The 19,664-nt window shown below is 38.2% G+C and overlaps 1 protein-coding gene across 1 annotated transcript in view; it reads left to right on the top strand.

Annotated features, from left to right (window-relative positions):
• Nucleotides 1–19,664, top strand: part of ABCC4 (ATP binding cassette subfamily C member 4 (PEL blood group)) — a 200,201-nt gene that overhangs the window by 49,019 nt on the left and 131,518 nt on the right. Inside the window, exons 8-13 of the mRNA XM_077807040.1 lie at nt 239–488; nt 6,473–6,577; nt 10,452–10,541; nt 11,239–11,430; nt 12,405–12,499; nt 12,626–12,712. Coding sequence (XP_077663166.1) covers nt 239–488; nt 6,473–6,577; nt 10,452–10,541; nt 11,239–11,430; nt 12,405–12,499; nt 12,626–12,712 — 819 coding nt within the window. The remainder of the gene's footprint in view (nt 1–238; nt 489–6,472; nt 6,578–10,451; nt 10,542–11,238; nt 11,431–12,404; nt 12,500–12,625; nt 12,713–19,664) is intronic.

The raw sequence follows: 19,664 nt of genomic DNA, 5'->3' as shown, positions 1-19,664 counted from the left end.
TGTTTTATTTTATTACTATTTGCCAAATGCAATACTGTTTTAGCAATCATTCTTGAGTACATTATTTTTAACAACATGTATCCTTGCATAAAAGCAATTAAAATATCCCAACAGTTAACAACAAAATGCTGAAACTGGGTGTTTTCCTATTATTAAAAGAAGTCCAGGATGAGAGTGAGCCTGTGTGTATGGTCTAATATAGTCATAGCTTTGAAACTATTTTGTGTTATGTTTTTAGGAAGGAGATTTCCATGGTTCTTAAAAGCTCCTATCTTCGAGGATTGAACTTGGCATCGTTCTTTGTTGCAAGCAAAATAACAGTTTTTCTGACTTTCATGACATATGTCCTACTTGGCAATGTTATTTCTGCAAGTCGGGTGTTCGTGGCGGTGTCACTATATGGTGCAGTGAGACTGACTGTCACTCTCTTCTTCCCTGCGGCTGTTGAGAGAGCATCTGAGGCAATGATCAGCATACGACGAATCAAGGTACACTGAGAAACTAAGAAATTTTTGGATTTGATGTTTGATGGATATATATACTGTTCCATCAATATTTTAGCGTCGCCAAAACAAATTTTTGGATTTAATGTTTGACTTTATGTTGGAATTTGTGGCGTTTTGGATTCCTATGGCATGACCTTGTTCCAAAATAGACTATCCCATTTATTTGTATACAGTACTTTGGAAAATATCTGAATTACACTACAGTACTCTAAAGTACAATAGACCTATGTTTCTGGGGGTTGTGGGGAGGTGCTACAGCTTCCTTTCTGTTATATTTCAGAAGAGAATTCATACTAGAGAAGTACTTGCTTTAAAATTCAACAGCAAGGTCTCTTGAGTTTGCTTTGAGTAATATTGTAGTATATCACACTGCATCAAATACTTATATATTAATTTTCTCTGGAGATATGATAAGGAGTTACACAATGTTATTTTATTTAAATATTTACTGCTAACTGCAAATTTCTTATTTTTCTTAAAGCTGCAACTATATTTTTGTGGTTAAATTCTTCCCTTCAGTGTGGAGGCACCAGTTGCAGCAGGGACTCAGTGCCAGCAGAGCCTCCTCAAAATTACAGCACTTAATTTTTGAAGTGCAGAATTAATTTTTTTGAGAATTTAGAAAGCTATTAATTAGTTTGTGTTAAAATGTAATTAAATACTGGGTCCTTTAAGGAAATTTTAGAATCCTGTCTCAGACCTTTTTTGGTCCCAAATGGTCTTCGTAATGGAATAACAAAGAGTGTTCAAACTTCCCATGTAGTGATAATTCATTGAAAATTTGGGTATTGGGTAAACTTGAAGAAAAATTTTAGGATTAAGGGTCTTTTTTTGCCAATATTCTTCATAACTGAAAGTTTCTTCCTCAGCAGAGGGGAGAGAGAACGTTCTATTGCTCAGAATTCCACAATATGCTTTTTCAAAATGGCTGCCATCTCTTATTTTTCTCAGTGGGACTGAGGCAACAGGTTGCCTTTGGTGAAGATGGCCTACCGCCTCCGTGGCTGCTCCTGTGCTCCTCACAGGCTCATCTCTACTTCCTGATGACAGAGTGGGCCACCATCTTCTCTTGGGACAGCTTGGCTTCACTCCTGTTGGGAACAATGCAAGACAGTGGCCACTTTGAAAAAAGGCATCTTAGCTGTGCAACTTTTGGCTTCCGTCCCATTGAAAACAATAGGAGAGGAACTCTTTGAAAGAGGTCAATTATCTTTGAATTTCTCCAGAGGAGGAGATTTCATTCTTCAGTCTCTGCTTACAGATAAACTTCTAGTTTCCATACTTAACCTAAGTTAATCCTAGGTGATACTACTCTTTCCTTTGATAATGGTACACCACTGCACAATAATGTGAAGTGGAATTAGTATACTGTGTTTGCAAACATAAGCTCAGAAAATTATTAGCAACTCAGTTTCTTCTACATACTTGCGTGGCCAGATCTTCTAAAAGTTAGCAACCTGTGTATTCTCATGGGTGTTAAGGGCTGATTGGTTGATGCTGCAGAATGTACTGGCATGGAGATGACCTGCAATGAGTCCTCTGTTCCCTTCCTATTATTGAGTCTCATAAAACTATAATAATTAAAAGTAAATTTTTCAAAAGTGCCCAAATCTTATTTTCAAAAATGATGAGCACTTAGTCTAAATCTCATTGACTTTCAGTGAGAGTTAGGAACCTAAGTGCCAAAATCAGTTTTGAAAATAGTGAAATGTCATCCCATATACAGAAGATAGTTGCATCCACTCTCAAGGACAATATCAAAAGCTCTGTTCTAAAGCAATGTCTGCTTCTCAAACTCCTATGGATGGCTTTTGGCAGCTTAACTCCTTTCAGCAGGGTAGATTCTTGAGGACAGAAGGTGCTAAGGAATATTTTGAGATCCCTGAGTTCTTTAAACCAAAAGTCAGTGAGACACTTTTGAAAATTTTACCATTGTGTTTTTCCTATAAATTCCTCAGAATTAGTCAAACAGCTTGTCCCCTTTTGTTTTCATGATTTTTATTCAAAAAATCTTTTTCACATACCCCTATATGAGTTTTGTTTCCCTTGTCGTCTTTGTCTCTTTCTCTCTAGTTACTCTCTCTCATTTCTGGAGCGAATCCCCAGTGTGTCTCTCATCTTCAGCCCCACCCAGCCAACCCTTCCATTCCAACTCTTTTTTTTTTTCTCCCTGTCCGCTATTCTATGTCTTGGAATTCTGGGGACTATTGCTATAGTGCTCCCTATTGGATTGTCAGCAAAAATCTCCTCCTCCTATACTAATCCTATCTGCATATTTTGAAGGACTATTGGTTAAAATAAAAGGAAAGCCCTTAACGTATAAATATAAAATTGTGCAATTGCTTAAACAAGCATCCACTTTCTGCAGTCTACCTATGGATGCCTAACTATGAATTCAACATCTGCTAACCAATCTTGGCTTCATAATCAACTATTCCAAGAGCTGCCTGATACCCGTTCAGAATATTTTCCATCCAAGAGCAGCTATTCTGGGGTTTCCTGGTTTACTGTGTCTCAGTAACTGCAGATCAAATATGTTTGTTTTATAAATATAAAAGATACTTTTGGTAACTGTTAACCCTGAAAATTACCTCTGGGATCTGAAAGTCTACTTCTGTTCTTTCTGAATTGCACATCAGCCATTGTTGCCTGGTGTCTTAAGTGTGTTAGAGGCTACAATACAATTGAGGTGTATGCTTGTGTACAATATGTAGTAGAGATTCTGCGACTGGAACTTAACAATTCCGTTGAGGAAACATGAGCCAAGAAGGAATGGTGTTCATTTCCTTGTATCCCAAGGACCATAGTGGCTGAGGGATTTAGCAACAGAAATAATGTAATCGTAAGCCTTGTCTTTTTTTGCATAAATTTCCCTAGCCTGGAAGGGAGATAATGTGCAATCCCTAGCCTGCCCTGTCTCCAGACAGTCCTATAAAAATCCACACAATCCTGGACCCCACGCTGAGGCCTTCATACATCACACAGGAGGGGAATAGTTTTAACTCTATAATTTTACTTGTCATATAATTTTTGACAGGTGTCCGTGCTCCCTTTCTATGTTGATGTGCCAATGAGAACCTGTTTCACACACTGTGCTGCTCTTTTTGTCTTGCCCCCTTTTTGTCCAGTCAGCAGGCTGTATGATTTTGGAAGTCCATCCTACTCTTTTCTCCTTTTCTGTGAACTTTAGATATCATGTTTAGATACAGGTATATTTTGCCACCATTGGCTACTTTGGAAAAAAAGTTTTTTTAAAAAATTGATTTAATTTATGCTTACTGGAAACATTAAAAATAAATGAATAGCTATAGCTTTCATGCCTTTTCCTCCTTTTAAGAGGAAAATATGTTTTATGCATTTAGTGCAATACTAAATAAAGTCTAGTAAACAGGTCCACAAATTCTGAATGACAGAAGGATAAAGAACTGTTAACATGCAATTTTAGATAATTTTTTATCTAGTTGGTCCTTTTCCAAATAAAGGCATTAAATAATTGTGCAAAGGCTTACTGACCAAAAAAGAAGTGTTAATACATACATATATATAGACATACATGGATTTTTCTCATTTTTAGAGGAAAATAGTATTAACACAGTACATTTCTAAAGAAAGTCATTAAATAATTTACAAGAATCTTAGTAATGATAGTATACAGTGTTAATGCATAAATATGTTAACTGCATTTTTCACTTTTTTTAGAGAAAGACATCTTTATATGTAGTTAGTGTATTTTTAAATGAAAGCTTTAATGTCAGAGGAATAAAGGAGAAGTGTTAATACATACATAAATACACACCCACACACACACTTCTTATTTTTAGAGGAAAATATTTTTATGCATTTAGTACATTTCTAAATAGCCGTCAAAGCCTTAATGTTAGAGGAATAAAGGATTATTATATAAAATCATGCATTTTTAGCAGAAAATATTCTTTCATCCAGGTAATACAATTCTAAAGTAAGTCTTGTAATAAACAGGTATACAAAGTCTAAATGACGGATGAATAAAGAAGAGTTAATACATTTTTACCTAAAAGTATTTTATCGATTGAGTACTTTCTAAATAAAATCTGCTAAGTAGTTGTATAAATGCTTACTACCAGAGGAATAAAGTAGGGGTGTGTGTGTGTGTGTGTAAAGTCATTTTTGATAGGAAAATATTCTTATTTGCAGTTAGTACATTTCTAAAAAAATAAAATTGCACAAAGATTTCAAAGTATTAGTGACAAAGAGACAGAATATAACTGTAGAGTTAGTTACGTTGTGCAGTGTAGAGTTGTTCTACAGCCTCTTTTCAGAGGTGACCAAGAAAGTTTTTTTAAAGTACAGCTGAAAAAAGACAGAGAGAAGTGAAACTTCCCTCACCCCTGCCCACCGACAAGTCATGTGGCAGAAACCCCTGATCTGAGAGCTTGCAACAAACCCTACCTCATTGGCCTAGCCTAACAGAAGGTATTCTTTAATGAGTGGGCTTTCTGCGGACTCTCATTGTTGGGATTCCCCTGACACATCTTCCACTCAGTTCCCCAAGAATCCAGCCCGACTCCAGTTCGTCACTCAGGTTCCTGTATCTGGCATACAGAAAAGCTACATGGAGTTGAACAGACACAGGCATAGGAGATACGTATAGGGCGTATCATACATCTAAAGTTACACAGTAAACCTCTTCCTTTTTATATATTTACACATTATATCACATGTTCTGGGGTTGGCTTGGTAACTTTGTAGGAGCCAATCCCTGTACAACATATTCTGTCCATGCACAACTTACTATTTACATCATCCTATGTTCCAGGCTTATCTTGTCCATGGTAAATGATTCCCTGGGTGTTTCCCCTTACCTTAGCTAGTATAGACATTCTGTGTCCAGCCTGCTTATCCATTTTCCTCCCTATTCCTGTCTCCAAGAAATGAGGCCTCATCCATAATTGTTCATGTCAAGCCAAGCCTACACATACATCATAGAATATCAAGTTGCATTGCATTTTCCTGATCTAGTCTGAAGGTTTTTATAACCCCACAGCTTTTTATGGGATTATTTACTGTATCATATTAATATATAAATTAAAGGGGATAAAACAAAAAAACAACCAAACAAAAAATAAGCAAAATAAGTATGCAGAAAGGCTTCTATCAAACTCTTTACAAAACCTGTGTAAATTTATCAATTAGCCTTATTTGCTTTTTTAATTCTGGAACAGGAATAAAACTTCTTTTTTCTTTCACACAATTCCTTTAGCATTTCTTTTTAAACAGACTGATAGAGAGACCATAATGGGAATACATGTCTAACCTGCACTCCAATTTCTCTTATTCCATTTACTCAAATTAAGGTATTTCTTCATAACCTGTAATATATTTGTTGGAAATTAGCACCTATTGTCTTCAGCTGTATTGGAGGGCTCTTCATTTTAGTGAAGTTTTTGAAGGACAGATAAATGTTAAAAAAAAAAAAAAATGTTTAGCAAAACATACAACATGCAAACACAGAACACCACTCACAAGCACCCTCCCCTGCCCTACTTCCTAAAAGAGTTAAGTATACATTCAAGCCCACTTCTGTATTATAGATACACCACTCTAAGCATACGTTCAGTTAGAACAAGGTTTCTCACTCCGTAGGTCAGGACCCAAAATTGGGTCTCCAAAATGTTTCAAAGGGGTCATGTGGCAGCTCCAATGGCTTCTGTCCCATGGAACCTCATTGGAAGTATTTTTATTCCATGAAATGCACACTTCTGGATAGTATTGCTGGTGGAACAATAGGTAAATGCACAGTTATGGTTAGTTAATTATGGGATACTGTTTGAAGTTTTTGTACGTTGCTTTGGAAACATAATTCCTAGGTCAGAGTAGTTTGTCACATATCGTTTCCATTTTTGTACTGTATACCCAGAAACATTTTTATTTTTAATTCACTTTTCTGGGTCCTGTTAAGCAATCCCTGTTTTTTTCTTTTACTACAGAACTTTCTAATACTTGATGAGGTTTCACAGTTCAATCTGCAATTGGAGAATAGCAACGAAAATGTCCTACTTCATGTTCAAGACTTGACTTGTTATTGGGATAAGGTAAATCTCCCTCCGCAAAACCTCATGGATATAGGTTTTTTTTTTAAACCATATTGAATTTGGTGCTGCAAGTATTTTGAGTCTAAATAAGGTAGTGGGTATATTGTACAATACATTCAATACACAAACTTCATATATAACCTCTTACATATATGTGAAACCATTTAGCGGGTGAAGTCAAAACTAAAGAATAGCTATGAAAACACTATCAAATTAGATTAATTATAAAATACAGCGATCTCTAAATGTTAAAACTAGTTATAAAAGAAGCTACTGTTCTATGTGACAATTTCTCTCAGCTTGGTTGAATAGCACTCTGCTGTCACCCTGATACTCTGAATCCTAACTCTGATTTGTTGCTAGTCAAGGACACAAAACGTAAAATGGAGTATAATGCTCCTTTCTGGTGACCTTTTTATAGTACATTATCAGGTTTTAGTCTTTCATGTGATTCAGAACAACTGACTGCAGATCAGCCATTGGTCTAGAAACAGCATGATGCACTGCCACGCACATTGGGGTTGAGAGCAGGAGCTCACCATGGCGAACCTGGAGCATTTTGTTCTTTTAATTACAATGGCAGCCGCAGAGTTCATTTACAGATTACTCTTTATGTAAAAAGGGCTAAAAACGCTTCATAAACTCAAAGTGGTGTTTAAAAAAGGTATTACATAGGTGATAAATCTATTACATGGACTATTTGGGTTTTTTTAAAGAAAGATGGTAAGGTACCTTTTTCATTTTAAAACTAGCAATGCTGTGTCAAACAGCAGTCATTGTGCATTTTGAAACCTTCATAGTTTCTCTTATGGAATGCATCTGGCAGTGCACAGTGACTTCTATCTGTAGTTGTAAGGAATCTTGAAGTTCCAAGAATTATAATGTATATAAATTTAATGTTATCCATAAGATATGCCACATGGCTCTCCCAGTCTGACTTCAAACCCCCTCCCCCCCCAAAGAAGTTACTTTGTTTTTATATATAATAATTTATTTCAGTTGTGCAGTTCAACGTTAGTCCCTAGTTGATGTCTTTATTCAGTAAAATCAGTTTAATAACAGTATTTTTGATGTGAGAGGACATACAAGCTTTTGTTACTATGGGCTTTAAAGAAATAGATGGAACTTTCAAATCTGTGTCAGAAAATGTTTTGCTTGAACATGGTTTCACAGTGTGATTTAGCATTTTGTCTTGTATCTTTTTGTCAATACTGGCCATTTGTGATTTGATGACAGATTACAACATATCATGATGCTGTCTCTGCCATCTCCTTCTGTGCTCCCACAGACATTTTCAGCTTTTTTTGGTTGTTTTTTGATTAAAAGTCTTCACATTTCTTATAATGGGCCTGATCCAAACCCTGCTGATGTCAAAAGAAGAATTATCACCCCCTTACATACAGAGCCTGCCACTTAATTCTGTGGGCTTTGGATTCGACCCAGTGTAAAGAAATACCATTCCCATATGTCTTCTCCTAGTTTGTCTTGAGAGAGGTCCAGGATTCTGATGGGGGTCAAGATTGAGGTGCATTGCCAGAACTGTAAGGGGCGAATCTTACATACTAACATTTGCCTGAACTCTGCATGGTTCTGATCAGTGCTATCTGTGTCACATACTCGGGCCAAATTCAAAATATATTAAGAAAACTCCTGTATTTGGTTTACTGTGAGTTGTGTATACGTCTGTAAGTTTTGTCACGGAGTTCTGATTTCTCACATAATTTCTGTGGGGGAAAAAAAAAGGGACCTCTAGGGTTTTACATAGTCATGGGCTGTTTCACCCTGATCTGATGACTGCTGAGCAAGACTCTTCCATGGATGTATACACATTTAGCTCTTTTTGTGTATGTGACTGGCTATCTTTATAGCCTTTAAACTATTAATAATAATGATTTTACATTTTTCCTAATGAACAATGTTTATTAAAAAGAATGTATGTCTTGAACTTTCCTTTTTATTAGAACTAAAATTAACTTCTGCATTTTTGCTGTAACTTTTCCCATATCATACAATGATGAATCACCAGTTTTGGACAATGTACACACAAGGAAAGATTTTATTCTTTTTTTTTTTTTAGCCAGTTAAATTAACCATCTAATGATAGGAAATAGCTTTCATGTGTGTCTTTTTAATTTGTGTCCTGTACAGTGCCAAGCACACTGTTGGCACTTACAAGTAATACATATTGTTTTTGTTAGTGGAAACACTTTTTTAAATAAATGTTTCAGTAAGTAGAGTATTTCAACAAACCATCTGTTGAAATCATGTTGATTATTTAATGACACTAATAACATGTTACAAATATTGTAAGTATTGTGTGCATATTTGTGTGAAATAATCTAGGGAAGATCAAAATATCCCTTTGTACAATTGTTATACATTCTTAAGCACTGTACCCTCAGGCAAGTTGCACAGCATTCAAGCCCAACCAGTATGATGACTAGAATTAGTCTTAATATGCTGGCTAAAATTAATCTCAAGTTACAGTTTTTATTTTAATTTTTAATTAAAATAAGGAGGTGAGAGTACTCATTTGGAATGAAGTTGTCTTAAGTTTTTAGTAATGTTACAAAATAGTTTATTAGGGGAGTTTTGCTGAAAAGATCATGGAGAAAGATAAGTTATAAAACACTTGTAATTTCATCAAAATATCAAGTTTGATAAAGGTAGCAGTATTAATGTAATATGCTTTGACTGCTGAAAGGCGTTTGACTTTGTACCACGTGACATTTTGATTAAAAAGCCTAGAACAATATAGAATGAACATGGCACACTAAATGGATTAATAGGCTGGCTAACTGATATATTGTCTCAAAATATATTTGTAAAAAGGGAATCATCATTGAATGGGTATGTTTCTGGTGGCATCCCACAGGGATCTGTTCTTGGCCTATGCTATTTAATATTTTTATTAATGATCTGGAAGAAAACATAAAATCATCACTGATAAAGTTTGCAGATGACTCAAAATTTGGGGGAGTTACTGGTAAATAATGGGGAGGACAGGTCACTGATACAGAGCGATCTGAATCTCTTGGTAAGCTGTGGTCAAGCAAACGATGTGTGTTTTAATATGCCTAAATATAAAGCTGTACATCTAGGAACAAAGAATGTAGGCCATACTTATAAACTGGGGGATTCTATCCTGGGAAGTAGTGACTCTGCAGAAGATTTGGAAGTCATAGGAAACTGTCAGCTGAACATGAGCTCCCTGTGCCACGCTGTGGCCAAAAGAGCTAATGCAATGCTTCGATCATAAACAGGGGAAACTGGGTTTGGAGTAGAGAGTTTATTTTACCTCTGTATTTGCACTGGTGTGACTGATTCTGGAATACTGTGTCCAGTTCTGGTAAACACTGACAAATGGGTCATTATAGCTGCTATAATGTATTTTATGGAATCACTTCCTAAATAAATAAACATATATGTTCCAGGTCCCTAGCTGGTGTGAACTGGCATCGCTCTATTGAACTAAACACCAGCAGAGATCCTAGACTGTTTATGCTGGATTGAGAAATCAATTTATAAAAATACCTGTTGCTGCCACCTTGTGGGGATTAATTATTATCGTTAAAACGATGGATCGTGGCCGTAAGGAGTTTACAATTTAGAAAAGGAATGAATCTCCATTTTGCTAGAAACTGAAATGTTACAATTAAAGGTTGGAAGGAGAGATGCAAAGCATGTGGACAAATGCTCTGTATGAACTGAAGAAGATTTAGACTAGAAATAAATATTTAACAGTTTCATGTTTATTAAGTGTGTGGATTTATCTGCTAGTTTATGTATACTATTCTACTTTTTAAAAGACATTTTTTATATATTTTTCAGTACTGAGAAAAATTAACTTATTTTTCCCTTTATAAATTCATAGAGTTTGGAAATCCCAACCCTTCAGCAACTTTCTTTTACTGTCAGACCAGGAGAATTATTGGCTGTGATTGGCCCTGTAGGAGCTGGGAAAGTAAGTCATAATGTGTTGGCCTGTTTTACATTGTTTTTGCTACAGTTCCATTGGATATATGCATTCAAGTTTTATGAATTTCTTATGTTGTGTTGTATAATACATTTAGGTGCGCATACTGGAGTACAGAGTAGTTAGGGTAATGCCACTTACTGTGAAGAATATGGTTTGAGGTTCAAAATTAAGACAGCCCCCCTCCCCCAATGCTTCACTTTCAGTATAAATGTGACAGTTACCAGTACATGTATTCCTGTTTGGGTAAATGGATGAAATGTCTTACTTCATAGTGTGTTGGTTTTAGAATTCTTTTTTGTCCCATTATGTTACAATTTACAAAATGAAGCTTTTAATACAATAAAAATGGCAAAGTATTTTAAAAATGATATAACCAACTAAGTTAAAGGATGAAATTTTCAAAAGTACCTAGGTGACTTCAAATTTCAGTCCCATTGAGAATTAGGTAACTTTGGAGCTTACATCTCATTGACTCTCAATGGGACTGAAGTTCTGAAGTCACTTAAGTGCGTTAGCAAATTTTATCCAAAGTTTTTTTTACACATTAAAATGAAAAATTAGTTTCTGAATCTGCAGTGGGGGCATGTATCATTCCTTTTCTGCATGTTCTTTATAGTGTTCAAAAACTGAGTTTAACAACTTTTTTTTTAAACTACCAACCAAACAATAAACTCTCTTGCAGTCATCTCTCTTAAGTGCTGTACTCGGCGAACTGCCTAAAGACAAAGGTTTGATGGATGTTAGAGGAAGAATAGCCTATGTTTCTCAGCAGCCATGGGTATTTCCTGGCACCGTGAGAAATAATATACTATTTGGCAGAGAATATGAGAAAGAAAAGTATGAAAAAGTTCTAAAAGTTTGTGCTCTTAAAAAAGTAAGTGATTTTCTTTTGAATGTTGATTCTGTTTTAGCAACAGCCAACTTTGTTTTTCACTTTAATGTTATTGCTATGATAGCTAGTATCTGTTGTGATATGTAATTTATAGAATTAGTTACCAATTTACTTGTGAGATAGATGAATCCTATAATTTAACACCGTACATAGTTGTTTTGTGAGATTTAGGTATAAGAGCAAATTCTTGTAATTCATAATAAATTCACTAGAGGGAGATTGATTTTCTGAGAAGCTAGGACAAATTTGACAGGAAAAAGCTAGTTCCAAATATTTTGTATGATAATGAGTTTTAGCCATGTTAATTGCTTTTATAATAGATGCTTAGAGTAGCTAACTGCTTAAATGAGCTAACAAGGTAGAAACAAACATTCATAACTGATGCCACTTGCCACTTTTGTTTTGCAAATAACCTTTACAGAATGCTATACTCCCTTTAAGATGTACAGTGTGCATATTGTAAAGTGATATTCATAGCTCCTTAACACTATAGACTGGAGAACCTGCTGAGCCCTTGTAGCCTTGTGGAAAAAATGTTTTTGAAAGGGGTGTGTGTGTGTGTATGTATGTATGTATAGAAGGCATTTGTCATGTGTGATACAGAAGAGGGTTAAACCTATTTGTCAAGAAATAGACATTTTGCTTGATAGCTAAAAGGTATTATTTTGCTGCATATCCTGCAGCATGTTATGATATTCCTATCAGCAGTAATACAGGTGAAAACTAGACTTTTACTGTAATGGAAAATCTTTTTTGCAAGGTTGTTTTACACACTGTAGATAGAACTTCTTTAATCTCTCCTGCTGTTGTGTAATTTAGATCGACCCCCCCCCTCCCCCAGAGTAGACCAGGGCTTAGTAACTACTAAATACTTTGGGAAAGTAATTTTGATTCAGATGTGGGAGATATTCCTTTTGTAAAGAATTTTTACCACTGTATGTTCTCTATATTCACAGGACATGGGATTGTTAGAAGATGGTGACCTAACCATGATAGGAGATCGTGGAGCTACATTGAGTGGTGGACAGAAAGCCCGTGTAAATCTTGCTAGGTAAAAATTGTTATTTCTCGTAATATCTGTTGGTACCTATCATAGACACTAGTGACTAATATAAGCAAGTTGACTGTAAGAATGTATTTGGCACTGACTTGACTAACATTTCTTTAAATGTTGTAGAGCAGTGTATCAGGATGCAGACATCTACCTCTTGGATGATCCACTGAGTGCAGTAGATGCAGAAGTTAGCAGACACTTATTTGAAAAGTATGTTACTATTTTGTTTTTCTTTGAATTTTAATTTAGATGCACTGATTCCAAACAGGGAAATTTAGAAAAATATTGTTTTTAGAGACAATTCTCCTTCTGTAGCTTATATTATCAGTATTTTCTTCCTGAACTTATTCTTTAAGATATTTGTATGAAAGCAGTTAATCTGTTCGTGCTGTTTCGTTCCTCACTTGAATCTATAATCTGTTTTTGAGGCCATAATAAATAGGACTATATGTTTTTTAAGGAAAAACATGCCATTTTTCTTGGAGCAAAATGGCAAATTTCATAATGCAATATTACATTTGGTAAGCTAGTTTTAGTCCCTAGTACCAACCAAACATTAGTTTATAATGTTACACTCTATACCTGAAGAAAGAAACAAAGAATTGTCATTCATTTTTTACATCATTAGAGCTTTATGTTGTTAAACTGCAACTGTTTGTTCTAAAAAAGAAAAGGAGTACTTGTGGCACCTTAGAGACTAACCAATTTATTTGAGCATGAGCTTTCGTGAGCTACAGCTCACTTCATCGGATGCATACTGTGGAAACTGCAGAAGACATTATATACACAGAGACCATGAAACAATACCTCCTCCCACCCCACTCTCCTGCTGGTAATAGCTTATCTAAAGTGATCAACAAGTTGGGCCATTTCCAGCACAAATCCAGGTTTTCTCACCCTCCGCCCCCCCCCCCACAAACTCACTCTCCTGCTGGTAATAGCCCATCCAAAGTGACCACTCTCTTTAAAATGTGTATGATAATCAAGGTGGGCCATTTCCAGCACAAATCCAGGTTTTCTCACCCCCCTCCAAAAACCACACACACAAACTCACTCTCCTGCTGGTAATAGCTTATCCAAAGCGACCACTCTCCCTACAATTGCATGATAATCAAGGGGGGCCATTTCCAGCATAAATCCAAGTTTAACCAGAACGTCGGGGGGGGGGGGGAGAGGTAGCCTATTTCCCCTTGTTTTTTTCTACCCTCCCCCGCGACGTTCTGGTTAAACTTGGATTTATGCTGGAAATGGCCCACCTTGATTATCATGCACATTGTAAGGAGAGTGGTCAGTTTGGATGAGCTATTGCCAGCAGGAGAGTGAGTTTGTGTGTGTGTGTGTGTGTGTGTGTGGGAAGGGGGGGGTGTTGAGAAAACCTGGATTTGTGCTGGAAATGGCCCAACTTGATGATCACTTTAGATAAGCTATTACCAGCAGGAGAGTGGGGTGGGAGGAGGTATTGTTTCATGGTCTCTGTGTATATAATGTCTTCTGCAGTTTCCACAGTATGCATCCGATGAAGTGAGCTGTAGCTCACGAAAGCTCATGCTCAAATAAATTGGTTAGTCTCTAAGGTGCCACAAGTACTCCTTTTCTTTTTGCGAATACAGACTAACAAGGCTGTTACTCTGAAACCTGTTTGTTCTAAGTGGCTAGGAAAAACATCTCCCTTCTCTTTTAAATTCTTGAATGATTTTCCTCTTCTCTCATTCTTTATAGTTTAAGCCATCTCAGGCAGATGAAATAAGGAGTCATGTCCTGTTGACTAGACACTTGAGAGCAGTATGAGGAGAAAGAAAAGAGAAAACACATTTACCATAGAAGAAAGGGGAATCTAGCCCTTCCCTCATCCCCAAGGAAAATAGAACTGTTCTTTGTGAGAATCATGTTCCCTTTCTCATAAATTACTGTGTTTTTTTTTCTTTTTTCCCATTTCTGCTTTCAGAGGTTTGCTCTGCAAGCCCAGATAGATAACTCAAGAACAGTTGAGTAGGCCAATGTACCTGGTATGCTCCTATCTCTGTTGACAGGTCTCATCCAAGGCCTGTTGCAAGTCTAAAGAAAGATTCCCGTTGACTTCAGTGGGCTTTGGATGAGGCCCTAAACAAGATTGTTTTCTTGATCAAGATTTTCTTTAGTGGATGCAAATTCAATCTGGCACACACTTTCATAGCCATGCAGAAAAGTAACATGTAGGTTAGATAATTATACATCTGAATACCTATTGGTGTAGGCAGTTCTCTGATTTGCAGCTGCATTTTCAGACCAATTGAAAATTGGGTGCAAAATATGTATTTTTTCGCCTTCTCATTGCATCAGACTTATTTTGTTGTTTCTTCCAGTAGCCAAAATACACTTCTGTGAGCCAGCACTACCTGTTTTGTAGGGCTTAAATAAGACTTTAGTGGTGTATAGGCTTTGTGCTCGCCTTGTGTCCTGGGGAGAATTTTGCCTTCTGTGATTGGTGTGCATCCATGATCACGTATAAAGCTCATATATTCTGATGCACTGCATTCCCATGTACACTGTCTGAGCTACACTGTTTCCTTTTCTGCTTCTTGTGGGAGGGCTATAACAGCTGTTAAATGTGTGTGTGTCCACTGTCACTTACAATTTTAATGTCTTAAATTTTCATTATATAGCGTGCAAATTAAAAAGGAAAGGGCATAAGTACCTTTTAGGGCTTAATCTTCCAGCCTGATATTTCCAGATCCATTAATTCTGAGTTCATACAGTGCCTAGCACAGTGAGGTCCATGACTGGGGCTACTAGCTGTTATCACAGTACAAATAATAATGTTTTCCTACCAATAAACACCATAAAGAGGCTAGATGACATTGGTTCAATGACACGTGATCTCCCATTGCTGCTAAATGGCACGGAGAATGAGATATTTAGAAACTCAGAAAAGAAGTAAAAGTTCTTTTCAGTCTTCTTTTCCAAACTCTAGAGTAAAACCAAGATATATTATGGGGGAGGAAGACTTGGAGAACAACTATTTCTGTGATTGCACATGTCCATTCCAATGACGCAGACTTTGGTGGCATTGGTGGGAACCGCTGAGCCGTGGTCGCCAGGCAGAGACTCCTTGTCGTCAGAGTCAGAAGGGGGTTGTACTCCTTCCAACCAAGGAGTTGGCCCTGGCATTCCTCAAGGTGTCCCTACCTGGCTGTGCACCTGGGCCAGGGAATACCATCGAGTACTTGGCCTCCTGGTCACTGGCCTGTGACCATGCAGTGGCCTTTTTGGAACTTGTGGGCATTTCCACCGATGCAGGAACCCCAGTCAAGGCGTTCCTATTCGCTGACCTCTGAAGGAAGGGCACCCCCACACCTTTGGGGAGCAACCAGTTCAGACTCCGGTACCAATGCCAGTGCTGTGTACCAGGAGCAGGTGCCTTGAGATCCGATCAGCGCAGAAGGTGACTAGGAGTGCCCTCAGCCAGTGTAAGGCTCCTCTTCCTCCTCTCCCAACGTTACCATGTCGGGAGCAGGTGCGTCACCTCCCCATAACAACTAGAAGGCCCACCAGGACTTGTTGAAAAGGGTGGTCCAAAATTTGGGCATACAGGTGGAGGAAGTCAAAGAGTCCTTCTATAGTTTGATCGACATCCTGACCACGGTGGGCCTGTCATGAGTAGCCCTACCTCTCAGTAAGGCCATCGTGGATTCCACCTCATTTAGTCGACTTTCTAGGCCTTAGGCATGCTAATAAATGCACAGAAGTCTACCCTTAGCCCGATACAGAGGATAGTGTTTATTGGAGTGGTGCTTGATTCCACCCAGGCCAGAGCCTTCCTCCCAGAAGGCTGGTTTCAGATAATCACATCCCTGATAGTACTCCTCAGGGATCATCCCGTTATAACAGCCTGTTCTTGTCTGAGGCTGTTGGGTCACATGCCCTCATGAATGTATGTGGTGCAGAATGCATGACTACACATCAGGCCCCTCCAGCAATGGCTGGCTTCAGTGTATGCCCCTAACCGCCATTATCTGGATTTGGTCCTTACTATACCTTCTCTGGTATACTTACTATACCTTCTCTTCTCAGCTCCCTCAACTGGTGGCTGGATCCGTGGGTGATTTGTGTGGGCATGCCCTTCTCATAGTCCCATCTGCCGATTTCCCTTGTCTTGGACCCATCAGCACTAGGCTGGGGAGCACACCTAGGACCACTCGGGACTCAAAGCTTATGGTCTCCATAAAAACTCTCACTACACATCAGTGTCAGAGATCTCTGGGCAGTTCGCCTGGCCTGTCAAGCAGTCTTGCCTCACATTTCGGGAAGGTGTTTATAGACAACACTGCAGCTGTGTTCTACCTCAACAGGCAGGGAGGTAGAACATGCTCTTCTCCCATGTGTCAGAACCATACCAGTCTGTAGATCCATCCAACTCTTCACAGTGATCGCTAAAAGGGTAAAAGTCTCTGCTCTGAGACTTTCGTCATGGATCACATCATGCATTCTCACGTGATATGATCAGGTCAGTGTTCCACCACCAGTTATCCTGACTGCCTGCTCCCCAAGAGTGCAAGCATCATCATCAGCATTCTGGGCTCAGGTGCCTATTCAGGACATTTGCAGAATGGCTGCATGGTCGTCTGTGCATTTGTTTTCTACTCATTATGCCATTGCGCAACAGGCTAGGATTATGCCAGTTTCAGTCAAGCTGTTTTACAGTCACCATGTCCATGAACTCCAACCCCACCTCCTATACAACTGCTTGGGAGTCATCTACAGTGGAATAGACATGTGCAATCACTCAAAGAAAAAAAAATGTTTACTAACCTTTCTGTAACTGTTGTTCTTCAAGATGCGTTGTACATGTCCATTCCAAGACCCGTCCTCCTACCTCTCTACACCAGAGTTGGCTGGAAAGAAGGAACTGAGGGGGCGCAGGCTTGGCCAGGCCCTTTATACTGGCGCTAAGAGTGTGCTGCACCAGAGGGCACCAGAGCCGACCCAACGGGTACAATGGGGGAAAAATTTCTGGTGACTGTGTTTGGGGCATGCACACAGCTACATTGGAATGGACGTGTGCAACACATCTCGAAGAACTACAGTTACAAAAAGGTTAGTAACCATTTTTTTCCATCCACGGTCTTCAGGGATACCTCTTTGAAAGTAGAAGTTTTCTTCTGATACTTCCATAACAGCTGTAGAATTGGGAAAGGTCTAAATTTTATTGATGTTCAGCAGCTAGCTGGAATGAGTAACAAATTTTGGTATATGCTTTAAAGTCTCCTGGTTCTCAATCATGCTAGGTAGACCTGAACTCTGAGCACGATCTTTTGTATTTGTAGAATATCAGGCTGTGGTTTCAAAGATAGCACTTTTGAGTCCTGGTAGCAATTGTGTGAACGGCAGAGCAAAGAGCAATGGATGGGACAGGAGAAGTGAAGTACTTTTTAATGAAAACTTTAAATGAACACATTATCTCACCCACTCTAACCTGCTCTTCCTTTTGATTTTATCAGTTCAGATATCAGTTTCAATATATTAATGCTAAATAAAAAAACATAGCATGTATCTGGCCAACCCAAACCCAAGTACAACTCTACAAAATTCTCTAAGGTTGTGATTTGTGGAGAGCTTGCTGGTAACATTATGCTAGTTCTCTTCCTTGTAGTTCAGCTACACCACTAGTACAGTGCATGCTGAAGCATCTCATGAAATGGGAATATATGTAGCAAAATAAGTGTGAAAGGAGAAATGGCATCATAGAAGTTTATGTGCATTCAGCATCTCCTTGCTGTATACCACATATTTTGTTCTTTAGTAAGTTGTAGAGAATTTTAACCTGCATTTGTAAAAGCCTTTGTTACTTAGTTTCTGAAAATGTGCAGAAATACTTTGAGCATGTGACAAAGCTCCTGCTCCTAGCTTGGCGAGTTTGTGAAATATTGGACCTTAAACACGTCAGTTGTGCAAAACCTGACTATTGCCAAATCTGCACTTCAGAATAGTGTAATTTTGGAGGGAAGTTCCACATTTTAGACTTGGTTCTGACTAATGTGGAGGAATTCATTGTGCATCTGAAGGTAGAAGGCAATTTGGATTAAAGTGAACATGAAATGATATATGATTTTAAGGAAAGGAATGAGTGAGAGCAGCAGAACAATGGATTTCAAAAAAGCAGACTTTGACAAAGAACTGGTAAGTAAGGTCCCATGGGAAGAAAATCTAAAGGCTGTTATAAAGAGGACAGTGATCAATTGTTCTTCATGTCGACTAAAGATACGACAAGAAGTAATCAGTTTACAGCTTGTCTACATGAACAATTAGATTGAGGGAAGGTGGGGTGTGAATCTACCCCTTGCGAGCCTGCCACAGTCTAACTGTCCATGTGTGTTCTTCTGATGCACATTAACTGTTTGATAATGTGCTTTGAGCTAGTTCCATTTCAAAGAGGGCTCAATCAAAGCACTCTGACTAACTGTTAATGTGCATCTGCAGGGTGCACATGGACAGGTAGACCACAGCAGGCCAGTGCATGGTAAATTCACATCCCATCTTGCTGCAATCTAGTTGTTTGTGTAGACAAGCCCTAAATCTGCAACAAGAGAGAGATAGATTAGATATTAGGAGAAACTTTCTAACTGTAAGGATAGTTAACGAATGGAATAGGATTCCAAAGGACCTAACTAGACTTCCTGTTATTGGAGGTTTTTAAGAACAGGTTATACCATGGTTCTTAACCTTTTTTTGAATCATGCTCCCCCCTTACCTTTTTTTTAACTTGGAGCACCCCCATCCCTTTACAAAATGAGACTTTCTAATGTAATCTAGATGGAACTGGAGCCATTAATACATTGATTTCAATAAAGGCGATTCTACTTTAAATAAATCAGCCCTTTGATCCTGCTGTCTGTGCGTAGGCTAGGAAACCTTTTAAAAACACATACCTTACTGTTCACAAAATTTTCAGGGCAATATTTCTCAGTTTTAACATCTAAGAATGCTAGTGAGCATTGTGCCCTTGTGAGGTCGCAGTGCTACTCACTGAAATATGGCCTGGTTACCCCTCTATCTGGGGCACAAGAGAGGGATGATACCACAGAGACAGGTGAACCCCCTTTCTGTGAAGGTGGGATGAAAGAGGGAGAGCTATGCTTGAGGGATCCACCACCATACGCATATTGGAGTCAGTATGGTCCAGGCC

This window comes from Eretmochelys imbricata, chromosome 1 (assembly GCF_965152235.1).
Source record: "Eretmochelys imbricata isolate rEreImb1 chromosome 1, rEreImb1.hap1, whole genome shotgun sequence".
Taxonomy (NCBI): Eukaryota; Metazoa; Chordata; order Testudines; family Cheloniidae; genus Eretmochelys; species Eretmochelys imbricata.
The sequence above is the reverse complement of the archived record's forward strand: the minus strand, read 5'-3'. Positions and strand labels throughout refer to the sequence as shown.